At 39.6% G+C, this 13,126-nt stretch overlaps 1 protein-coding gene across 1 annotated transcript in view; it reads left to right on the forward strand.

The window, feature by feature from the left end:
* The window catches only part of LOC122123312 (zinc finger protein OZF-like), a 54,319-nt gene extending 53,341 nt beyond the window's left edge, over positions 1 to 978 (forward strand). The window contains exon 5 of the mRNA XM_042697665.1: positions 261 to 978. Within this exon, the coding sequence (XP_042553599.1) occupies positions 261 to 978 (718 nt within the window). The remainder of the gene's footprint in view (positions 1 to 260) is intronic.
* Positions 979 to 13,126: the final 12,148 nt, after the last annotated feature.

Below are 13,126 nucleotides of genomic sequence, written 5' to 3' on the forward strand. Positions count from 1 at the left end.
AAACCTTTCAGTAGGGAAATTGTCCTTGCAAAACCCCATAGCAAATATGCAGAGAAGTCCAATGATTATATCCAGTGTGAAAAATCTATGTCTCTGAAGTCAGATCTGACTTTCCCACCTCAAACACCCACAGAAGAGAAACCCTATCAATATGAAGGATGTAGGACAAATTCTACCCAGAAGTCAGCTCTCAATCAGTATCAGAGAAGTCACACAGAAGAGAGAACTTATGAATGCGACAAATGTGGAATGTTTTTCAGACTGAAGTCATACCTCACTTCACATCAGAGAAGACACACAGGAGAGAAACCTTATGAATGTAACAGGTGTGGAATGTCTTTCACCTGGACGTCACAACTTACTATCCATCGGAAGACACACACAGGAGAGAAACCTTATGAATGTAACAGGTGTGGAAAGCATTTCACCCGGAAGACACAACTTACTGCCCATCAGAGAACACACACAGGAGAGAAACCTTACGAATGTAAAAGGTGTGGAAAGCATTTCACCCGGAAGACACACCTTAATGATCATCAGAGAACACACACAGGAGAGAAACCTTATGAATGTAATGTGTGTGGAAAGTCTTTCACCCGGAAGACACACCTTACTGATCATCAGAGAACACACACAGGAGAAAAACCTTATGAATGTAACATGTGTGGAAAGTCTTTCATCAAGAAGGCAAACCTTACTGTCCATCAGAGAACACACACAGGAGAGAAGCCTTATGAATGTGTCAAGTGTGGAAAGTGTTTCATGAGGAGGGCAGATCTTAATGTCCATCAGCAAAAACACACTGGGGAAAAACTTTATGAATGTAACAGGTGTGGAAAGTCTTTCACCCGGAAGACAGAGCTTAACATCCATCAGAGAATACACACAGGAGAGAAACCTTATGAATGTAACAGGTGTGGAAAGCCCTTTACCCAGAATTCACACCTCATCAAGCATAAGAGAATTCACACTAGTTAGAAATCTTAGGAATGTAAGGAGCCAATGATTGTGCCAAAGGTCTGATAAATTGACAGGTGTTACAGAGGAGTCTACGTGGTTTCAAATGACTGGGTGAGTTTGTGCTCACTTATACAAAGCACCGCATTCAATGAATGAACCGTAATCTTACTGCTTACTCCAAAGCGACATAAATATATATCGCTATCTATTGATCTATTTGCCTGTATTTGAAAGAGTATATCAAATAAATTACCAATTAGTGAGATTGATATTTCAAATCAAGAAAAAAATTTTTTTGGTCAGTCTTGGGGCTTGAACTCTGGGCTTGGGCACTGTCCTTGGGCTCTTCAGCTCAAGGTGAGCGCTCTACCGCTTGAGCCACAGTGCCACTTCTGGGTTTCTAGTGGTTTATTGGAGATAAGAGTCTCACGGACTTTCCTGCCTGGGCTGGCTTTGAACCGTGATCTTCAGATCTCAGCCTCCTGAGTAGCTAGGATTACAGGCGTGAGCCATCAGCGCCCAGCCAAGAAAGCTTTTTATTTTACATGTCACATTTATTCTTAATTCAAACAAATTTTCACAATGAAAATACATTTTAAATGCTGCTCATTGTTTGTCATGATGGCACTCTACATTGGTTACACATTATAATGTGTGGTTGAAGGATTTATTTTTTTGAAACAAAACTGTTCATGGCAAACTCTAGTGGCAGGTGCTCATTGTGAACATTCCATGATGACCTCTCGTCATGATTATGAGATGATACAGTCTTGCCTTCTACTCAGTCAAGAGGTTCACATTTAAATGGTTGGAACATTCTCATGTTCCCGTGTCTAGTCATGAGAAATGGGAAATCTGAATTGCTGTGGAAAGTATGTTCATACAGAGCATCTGAATGCTGTTTTTACACATGACTGTTCAATGTTAATCTATATTCCTCTGCAATTTTTTACTTTTTAAATTTGTTACAAAATTCCATTAAATTACTCAATTTTTATTTTAGATCATGCTATGAAAATATTTTTCCCAATTTCAAGTATTGTAGTTTTTCTAATTTAGTTTTGGTAAACATCTTTTTTTTTTTTTTTTTAATGTTTTTTGGGTCCGGTCGTGGGGCCTGAACTCTGGGCCTGAGTGCTGTCCCTCAGCTCTTCAGATCAAGGCTAGCGCTCTACCACTTGAGCCACAGCACCACTTCTGGCTTTTTTCTTTTTGCTTATGTGGTGCTGAGGAATTGAACCCAAGGCCTCAGGCATGCAAGGCAAGTGCTCTACCGCTGAGCCAACTTCCCAGCCCTGGTAAACATCTTGTAAGAGAACAGATAACAGGGATCACACATACACTGCCTTTATTAGATGAATGAACTTGTGATACTAAATAGAACAATGTCAGAATTTGAGGTGTGGCACGTGGAATAGAGTGCCAAGCTTTACCATAGAAGCCAAAGAAGACTAGAGTGCCATGAATTTAAGGCTAATAACCAGTAAAAGCAAACAAAAGAAAAATGGATATAGTAATAGAATTTCATCAGACAGTAATTATACATCATCTTCTTCCTGTAGATAACCAAATAGAGAATGTTAGACATGGAAATCCAGATACTTAGGTGTGTTTTCAGAGCATAGTACTGAGATTGTACTGCTATCTTAGTCCCTGTTAATCGGGCCCTACTGGGGGAGTGATCAGAGGGAGTAGCGCCATCAGGACAGTAGTAGACACTGGGTGGTGGAGGGAAAACAACTTGGGTGTTCCTCTGAGTGATTGGTGCTGTTAGGGACTGTGGCACTAACTTTATACGGGAGATCAATTGCTGTTCCCCTGTCCTAAAGATGATAAGACTGACTGAGTCCTTCATTGGTGAGGAGGACTTGAGAAGGAAGATACCTGTTCTCAGGTGTCCTGGCCCCCTGGCTTGTTCTTTAACTCAACTCAGTAATCAACAGAAAGTCATCATTCTCTAAACATCAGTTTACTAGGGCACAAGGCCTCCATTAATTAGCTTAAGTGCTCATTGGGGCTGGTCAAAGAAAAATTATTGGCACAAACATCAAGTGGCAATTGGTTCAGGATGTTCTGAGCTCTGGGCAGTCTTGGGGGCCAAGTAGAACACTGGTCATAGATGGGGTCACCTACTTACTGATAATGAAGGCCCCTAGAAGCCTTTGACAACAAGTATATGTTTAGAGAGGATTTTCACAAGTAGTCTCTTCATCATGCAGAAGCTGATCTAATTTTGTTCAGGAATGGAAATGATTTGAACCTTCCCATGGTTCAAGCAATCTAGAGCATCAGTCTTTCCAGGATCCCTTTGTTGCAGAAGGGTTTAAGAAAGGGATTAAGACTTGCTTTTGGCTCTAGATTCCATGACACCATGCAAGGAATCAAGCATTGAGGGAACTCTAACTTCAGCACCTAATGAGACTTTTTTCTCATTACCATCACTCAGGAGTGTTGGGAATCTGAGGAAGTGTTCAAAAATCTCTCAATTCTTGCTCTGCCCTTCCCTGAGAGCATGGTTGAGATCACAGGAAACAGATATTCATATGAGCTGCAAATTATTTAACCACATAAAGGAAGCAAGTGAAGGCTTACCTTTTTTTCCCCAAGGTTAGTCAATTTGATTAACAGGCACAGGTAACATTTCCACAACATCAAACATGGAACCTTGACACAGAATCATCTATACATGGTATAGATTCCACTGTTCTTTTAAATCCAGGGCATCAGGCTGCAACCCTGTGATTTCTGTCACCACTGCCTATGTCTGATCTGTTTCGTGTGAATTCCCCACAGTGAAGACTTTGGCCCATAACCATTCTGTGATGGTCAAGCCCATGCCACACTGGTAAAAATACAAAAGCATATTCTCATTCACACCAATTTGGCCAAAGGATTAAAAAGAAAAATCTTTTGTTTTGGGAGGGGGTCTGGTTGTGGGTCCTGAACTCTGGGCCTGGGCGCTGTCCCTCAGCTCTTCAGCTCAAGGCTAGCACTCTACCACTTGAGCCACAGTGCCACTTCCAGCTTTTTTCTTTTTGCTTATGTGGTGCTGAGGAATCGAACCCAGGGCCTCAGGCATGCAAGGCAAGAGCTCTACCACTGAGCCACCTTCTTAGCTCCAAAAAGAAAAATCTTATATATATCTATGTATATATATATATATATATAATATATTTTTTATTGTAAAGATACTGTACAGAGGGGTTACAGTTACATGAGTAAGGTAATGAGTACATTTTGTATCAAGTATTGTTACCCCCTGCTTTGTTTTTCCCTGCCCACTCTTCTGGCCCCAACTCTCCTCTCCCCTGGCCCAAAATTGTAAAGCTCATTTTCAACATAGTGTCTTGTATATCTCATTGGTACAATGGGTCAACTTGTATTCTTTCAGCATTTTGTTATTTCCCTTCCCAAATTAGAAAAATGTATATATAAGATGCAGGGCACCAGAATCAAATACATTGAAAAAAATGGGTAATACCATGGGGGAAGAACATACCAAAAAAAAAATCACTTAGTACATTGTAAATGCATTAAGAACAACAGCAACAAAGATAAAACATCTTGTGTCACTATCTTGGGGTTCATTTTGCTTAACATCTCATATGCTCCTATATACTTACCTTTTGACCTTTTCTGCTTGTTCTAGACATATACTAGATATTGCCAATAAGGAAAACCATGGGACCTATGTTTCTTTGGGCCTGGCTTACTTCACTTAATACACATTTTTCCAAGTCTGCCCCTAACAAATGGGGCAATGTCATTCTTTCTGATGGAGGCATAGAATTCCATTGTGTATATGTCCCATATTTTCTTGATCCATTCATCTACTGAGGGGCCTTGCCGCGGACCGGCTCTGTCAGGACGACGGAGGACACCTAGTGGAGGAACTGGAATAGGTGGGGAGATGGCAAACAGACAACTCACACACAAGAGGAGTGGATGCTGAGTGCGATTTAATGCAGAGGATAACAAATTTTTATAGCAAAAGTCTCCATGAGAAAGGGCAAAAGGTTACACAGTCTTGCTGCAGGGCTTCATGGGTGGTCACCAGCTGGTCGCCTGATAGGCACTTGTTTCCGGCTTATCTCTAAGAAATACAATGGGTTTCGATGTTTGTCACCAATTAACCATTACCTATTTTTATAGAGGCCTTAACTGTCCCATAAGATCTTTCCTGTTCTCAGGTCTGAAAGCTGGTTTCCCATGCTAAGCAGACTCCACTGGAGTAGGCGTGGCAGGGCCTCTGGGTTGATTCCATATCTTAGCTATGGTAAATAATGCTGCAACAAACATTGTTGTGCTGGTAGCTTTAGGATGGTGTTGTTTGTGATCCCAAAAGTGGGATTGCTGGGTCATAGGGGAGCTCTGTGGAGTCTTTTTTTTTTTTGGCGTTCATGGGGCTTGAATTCTGGCCCTGGGCGCTGTCCCTCAGCTCTTCAGCTCAAGGCTAGCGCTCTACCACTGGAGTATTGATATTCCTCCAGCACTTTTCTTTCTGCTAAGGATTGTTTTGCTATTTGGAGTCTTTTATTCTATATAAATTTTTCAGTTGCTTCTATTTCATTGAAGAATGAGGTTGGGATATTGATAGGCATCACATTGAATTTGTAGATAGTCTTTGGCAGTATTGCCATTTTCATGATGTTAATCCTCCCAATCCAGGAGCATAGGAGGTTTTTCTACTTCCTTAGTTCTGCTTTAATTTTCTTTTTTGAGGTTTTACAGTTTTCATTATAGAGGCCCTTTACTTCTTTAGTTTACTCCTAGGTATTTTATTTTTTGTGTGGGGCTATTACAAAAGGAGTTGCTTTCCTGATTTCAGCCATGCTCTTCTCATTATTGGCATCCAGAAAAGCCATTGATTTTTGAGGATCAATTTTTTTTTAATTTTTTTATTGTGAAAATACTTTACAGAGGGGTTACAATTACATGGGCAAGATAATAAGTATATTTCTTGAGATTTTTTTTTTTTTTTTTTGGGTCCAGTCATGGGGCCTGAACTCTGGGCCTGGGCGCTGTCCCTCAGCTCTTCAGCTCAAGGCTAGCGCTCTACCACTTGAGCCATAGCGCCACTTCCGGCTTTTTTCTTTTTGCTTATGCGGTGCTGAGGAATCGAACCCAGGGCCTCAGGCATGCAAGGCAAGTGCTCTACCACTGAGCCAACTTCCCAGCCCAATAAGTATATTTCTTATCAAGCATTGTAGCCTCCTCCTTTGTTTCCCCTTCCCATCCCATCCTCCCCCTACCTCCCACCTAACCCTCCTCCCCCCCACCAAAGTTATAAAGTTCGTTTTTGACATAACAACTTGTACATCTCATTGTTGCAATGGGTCCACCTGTATCCCTATTTAAACGATTTGTTTTTTCCCTTCCCCTCCACAAATTATAACAACATCAAATACAGTGAAAACAGGGGTTATACTGTGGGGGAGGGACATACAAAGCAACAAAGAAATAATCTTATAAATGTGTTAGAAACAATCCCATGAAAGAAAAAAAAAAACATTTGAATACATATCTTAGGGTTCATTTCCCTAACATCAACTTATCTGACCTTTTCTGTTTGACTCAGACATATACTAGTTATTGCAAACAAGGGAAACCATGGGACCTATGTTTCTTTGGGCCTGGCTTACTTCACTTAATATAATTTTTTCCAAGTCTTTCCATTTCCTAACAAATGGGGCAATGTCATTCTTTCTGATGGAGACATAGAATTCCATTGTGTATATATACCACATTTTCTTGATCCACTCATCTACTGGAGGATTAATTTTATACCCTGCTACTTCGCCAAAATTTTGGATCAGCTCAAGGGAATCCATGGGGTTCTTTAAATACAAGATCATGTCATCTGCAGAGAGGGAGAACTTTACTTACTCTTTCCCTATTTGGATCTCCTTTATGTTTGCATCTTGTCTTATTGCTGAAGCTAGGCATTCTAATACTAAATTGAAGAGAAGTGGAGAGAGTAGACAACTTTGTTTCATACCTGAATTTAGAGAAAATTAGGCTTTTCATCACTAAGTATAATGCTGGCTGTTGTTCTGCCATATACAGCCTTTATTATATAGAGGAATGTTCCATGGATTCCTACTTTTTCCAGAGCTTTCATCATAAAGTGGTGTTGGATCTTATCAAATGCTTTTTCTGCATCTATTGAGATAATAATGTGGTTCTTATTCTTGCTCTTGTTGGTGTGATGGATTATATTGATTCGTGTATATGAACCAGCTATGCATCCCTGAAATGAATCCTTTTTGATCATGGTTTATAATTTTTTGGAAGAATTATTGAAGTCAATTGGCCAAAATTTTATTGAGAAGTTTTGCATCAATGTTCATCAAAGAAAGAGGTCTATAATTCTCTTTCTTTAATGAGTCCCTGCCTAGTTTTGGAATGAGGGTTATGATGGCTTCATAGAAAAAGCTTGGTAGTGAACTTTTCCTTTCAATTTCATTGAAGAATTGGAGGAGTATCAGTGTGAGTTCTACTTTGGAGGTCTTTGACTTCTTTCTCTAGGCCCTCCTTTACATCCATTATGCTTATATTAGGCCTTCTGATTGTGTCTTCTAAATGTTGAACAGATGAATCATATTTCTTGGATTTGTCTTGAATACTTATCTGTTGGTTCTCTATAATCTCTAGGCTGTCTTCAGTCCCAGAGATTCGCTCTTCTGCATGGACTAACCTCTCAAGTCTTTCTACTTGGTTTTTTTATTTCCTTTCCTTCCAATTGGTTAGATATGAGGCCTTCAAATTCGTTGGTGGAACTTTTAGATCTTGTATGGAGTTCTTTACCTCCTTAATTTGGTTTTCAGTGTTCACTCTTAAATCCTTTAGTTGATTGGTAATAGTTTAATTGGACTCCTAAGAAGACCAAAATCTTGAACAGAAAATCCTGAAGACAGTGACCAATTTCTCCATATCTCTGGTAACAGCTATTATACAAATTCTTGAGAAATTGGTTTTTGTAAGCTCCCATTTTTGTGTGTGATTGCTCAGTGTCTTTCTGTGTCAGGTTATTTCACTTAATGTACTATCTTCCATGGTCCTTCATGAGATTGCAAGTGACAATTTCTTCTCATCACAAAGAAATATGTGTTCTGGCTATTGGATATGCAATCACTGCACAATGAAATCATTGAATATTACATTGTACTTCAAAATGAGTGCAATATAATTTGTAATCAAATGAAATGATTGTGAAATTATTATTAATGTCTCATGGTCAGCATTCTGTTCTCAATCTCTGTGAGTTGTTGCTTGTACTTTTCTTAGCTTCCACTTTTGTGTGAGATTACTAAATATCTTTCTAGTTATTGAACTAGTTATTTAACTTAATATCTAGTTATCTAGTTATTTAACTTAATATAATATCCTCCATATCCCTCCATGACATTGTACATGCCCCTTGTCAAAAAGAACAATATGTATTCTGGGTATCAGATATGCAATCACTACACAATGAAAACTTGTAACATAATATTGTACTTCAAATTTCTGTATGTACCTATAGAAAGTGACAAGGATCAATATTCACCTGAATTTTACCCTACAAAATGCCTAACACAGTCCTTCCTCTATCTACTTCTCTCTCTCATCTCCCTAAAAACCATCTTCTGTTCATTTTTCCATGTTTATAATTTTTACATTACTCCCAGAATTAAGTTTAACAATGTCTTTTTTTTTTTTTTTTGTCAGTTGTGATGCCTGAACTCAGGGCCTGGGCACTGTCCCTCAGCTCTTCAGCTCAAGGCTAGCGCTCTATCACTTGAGCCACTGCACCACTTCTGGCCTTTTCTGCTTATGTGGTGCTGAGGAATCGAACCCAAGGCCTCATGCATGCAAGGCAAGCACTCTACCACTGAGCCACCTTCCCAGCCCCTAACAATGTCTTAATAATGGGTTGGTAAAATTATCTGAAGGGAGTTGGAGAAAGGGATAGTAGTGGGGGTAGAGAGATATTCATCCTTCTAACTTTACATTCAGCCTCCAGAATAATGAGAAAACACAGGCTCTTCACATTATCCACAGTTAGAATGGGCTTACTGTCAATCAATCAGAAGTGAGTCATCACCAGATGTTAATTAAATCTAAAGTAAGTACTGAAGTCATTTGGGGATTACTCATTGAAAACCAAATGCTTAAGACTCTTGTCTTTATTTGCCCACCAAAGAAACCAGAAGTGCAGTTGTGGCTCAAATGGTAGATTAGCCTTCAGCAAAAATGCTTGAAGACAGTGCTTAGGCTCTGAGTTCAAGTTTCAGAGCTTGTACCCCCCCCTCCACACACACAAATGTGTATACCCCCAAATGTGTCCTTCCATGTTAACTGAATGTTTTATGAACTAATTTGGGAAAAAAAGGTGATGAGAAATGTGCACATTTTGTAATAAACAAGGAATGGTATCTTCCATCAGATTTTCCATTCAAAAACTGTACTGGAAGTAGTAAGTCATTTGTGTTATAGTGCATAGACCACACATACAGTGGCAGACTTCGGTGGAGTGGTGGAGAAATCGATGCTTTCATATCCTTGGCTCATATCATGGCAGTCTTTTCCCATCTGTCACTACACAAACCACCTTGCAGATGATCTGACTTCAGTCTCAAAGGGCCAAAGTTCTTATTTCTGAGAAGAGATTATAAAATTACCTTGACAAACCATTCCTTATAAATGAGTCAGTGAGTGCCAAGAGCAATGAATGGTTCCCATTACACCTAGCTTACCTCTGCCATGAAGGATTTCTCTCAGAAGTTTCTGACAGCTTCCTACATTGGGTTTCTGTATGAGTGAGTGCTTTCATGCTTGCTGAAGATAGAGTTCTGTTTGAAATCCTTCCTCTAATGTTTACATATAAAGAGATTCTGTCATGTGTTCAGCTCTCTTTTACCTGTAGAGATGTGACTTCTGGATTTGTTTTTATGCATTTATTATACATTAATTCCTACTGTGTCAGATCTCAGGTGCACTGAGGACTGACTTCTGATTAAAAGTCATTGCGCATCTGTTGTATTTGTTAATTTTCTTTCCTCTTACTTGAGACAGTTCTCCGATGAACACTGAGGTATGCCTTCCAGGTCAAAGAATTTTCACATTTGTAATATTTATAAGGTTTCTCTCGTGTATGTGCTATAAGCACTGAGCTGTGCCTTCTTGGTGAAGGATTTTTCACATTTCTTACATTCGTAACACTTCTCTCCTGTGTTTGTTTGCTGATGCAAACTGAGGTATGACTTTTTATTGAAAAACTTTCCACATTTGTTTCATTCATAAGATTTTTCTCCTGTGTCTGTTCAAAGATAAATCCTGAGCTGTGCCTTCTGGAGGAAAGATTGAACATTTGCTACATTCAGAAGGCTTCTCTTTGATGTGTGTGCTCTGATGCAAACCGAGCTTTCTTCCAGGAGAGTGCTTTCCACGCTTTATTACATTCCTAAGGTTTCTGACATGTGTGAATTTACTTATGCCTGTTACATTCATAGGATTTCTCTCCTGTGAATTCTCATATATTTGTTGAGGTGGGACTTCCACTTGAAAGATTTTCCACATTTGTTACATTCATAAGGCTTCTCTCCTATATGTGTTCTCTGATGCAAAGTGAGGTCTGACTGCTGTCTGAAAGCCTTTCCACATTCATTACATTCAGAATGCTTCTCTCTGTGTGTATTCTTACATGCAAAGTGAGGTCTGATTTCTGTCTGAAAGACTTTCCCTATTTGTTACATTCATAAGGTTTCTCTCCTGTTTGTGTTCTCTGATTCAAAATGAGAGATGACTTATGTCTGAAAGACTTTCCACATTTATCACATCATCGGGTTTCTCTCCTGTGATGCAAGATGAGATCTGAAGATTATGGGTCAAAGCCAGCCCGCGCAGGAAAACCTGTGAAACTCCAATAAACCACTAGAAAACTGGAAGTGATGCTGTGGTAGAGTGCTAGCCTTGAACTGAAGAGCTCAGGGACAGCGCTCAGGCCCAGAGTTCAAGACCAATGACTGACAGTAAGTAAATAAATAAATAAAAATTTAAAAAATAAATACAAAACCACACAAGATTAAGTGCCTACAATGAAAACCTTGTATACTGAACAGCACTATCAACAAAGAAGCAAAAGAATGGTATGAGAGAAAATATTTGCATATATCTCTAAATGGATTACAATAAAATAACTTTTACACATGCTAATAAGGACATAGTTTTAAATAAAAACAACAAAAATCCATCCGAAGTCTTACAAAAGCTAGGAAAGATGTGAAAACAATGTGAGTCTTGGTGCATTTCTCTCATGTATGTAAAACTATCAAAGATGATACCAAGAGTCCTGAAAAGAACTAAATATAGAACTACATAGGAACATGGTTAAGCACTTCTATACTTGTGTGCAACAGAAGATAAAGCAGGGAGTAGAACAGATACTTGGAGAATCTCTTCACAAAATCTACTCATAATAAGCAAAACATCGAAGCATGTGAAACAATAAATGTGTGGAAAAGGAGGAAAATTTTACTACATTTTATGGCAGGGATGAACGTTAAATAAAATAAGCTAAATAAAACACACCAGACATGGGGCTGGGAAGGTAGCTCAGCGGTAGAGTGCATGCCTTGCAAGCATGAGGCCCTGGGTTCGATTCCTCAGCACCACATAAACAGAAAAAGCCGGAAGTGGCCCTGTGGCTCCAGTGGTCAAGAGCTAGCCTTGAGCAGAAGAGCTGAGGGACAGCACCCAGACCCAGAGTTCAGGCCTCATCACTGGCAAAAAACAAAAACAAAATAAAACACCAGACATAAAGGAACAGCCACGGTATGTTTTCCCTTACTGAGCTTCCAAGGATCAACAAACTTGTAGAGGCCAAATGTAGGATGATTCCAGAGGCTGAGATAGAGAGGAACAGGAGCTGCCTATTTAATGATCATACAGCTTCACAGATGGAAGATGAAAACTGGTGTAGATGGATGGAAGAAATGGCCACACAGCAATATGGCCATGTGTTTTATCAGTGAACTGTACGCATAAGAATAGCTAATGGAGCCACACACAGCCTTGAACAAACATATACTCCCTGAACATAGGAAACTCAGGAAGGATTAGGTGCCAGCCTATGCTACAAAACAAGTTCAAGAGCTTGCTGGACTCCAAAACAAGACCTGTCATTGAAAAGAATATGGAAAAATCAAATTTGGGATTCTACGAAGAGATATGAGTGACATATGTATCTATTTTACCTACTGAAATAACAAAGTGAAAGTGCTTCAAATATGCTCAAACTGTTTAGCTGGAACCACACTAAAAATAGCATTAATAACAAACACAAATAGACAAAAGATACAAATTATTATAATCTGTGCATCTTGCTTGTAGGTTTTGCAGATGTTTTCACTGACTATTGCTCAAATGTGTCACATATTTCTGAATCATTTCTCCCACTAGATTCCTAATGATACATTGCCACACATGTTATTTAGTAGAAAAGTACCTGAGATTAAAGTTTACTACATAGTGAAGAGTTAAAAATTAGGAACCTCACTTCACCACAACCATTATTAACTTGCTAATTGCTGACTTTGCCTCTGTAAATATGCTTGCATTTAGACCCCCTTTGGCCTGGGAGATAATTGGCAATAACTCAAGTATTGGCTGGCCCAGATATCAGCCCACCCAGAACAAGAATAGCGGTTATAGATAAGTGCATGTTCTTCAGTTCCAAATTAATTAAGCCATCCCTGGGACAAACCTTGACAATGACCACCTGGCCAGACCATAAACCGGGTCAAATGTCAACCAATTATAGACCAACCATAAGCCAATTATATCACAAAGAGTATTTTATGCTGATTCTATGATTTTTGCCTTTAAAAATGTCTGTAACCTCTGCTCGGGACTCCCTGTCTGCTTGGGACAGAGAGTCCGTTTGTGCAAACGTCAAATAAACTCCTCTTGCTTATTGCATCTGCTGGTTTGGAGTCTTGGTTCCTGGGGTGCCCTCCCGTTGAAGAAAGTATCCCAGTGAAAGACCCCAGCTCATGCTTGCCCATTAGGTACCCCAAGAAAGACTGCTGCCCCTCTCCCTACATACCTGAGAGAGTGGGGCAGGATACGTGCAGGCCGCTAACCAGGAAACGAAACCACGGGTCTCTGAGTCACTCCCTGCAGA

The sequence above is a fragment of the Dipodomys spectabilis genome, unplaced genomic scaffold (assembly GCF_019054845.1).
Source record: "Dipodomys spectabilis isolate Male_0828 unplaced genomic scaffold, ASM1905484v1 ptg000227l, whole genome shotgun sequence".
NCBI lineage: Eukaryota > Metazoa > Chordata > Mammalia > Rodentia > Heteromyidae > Dipodomys > Dipodomys spectabilis.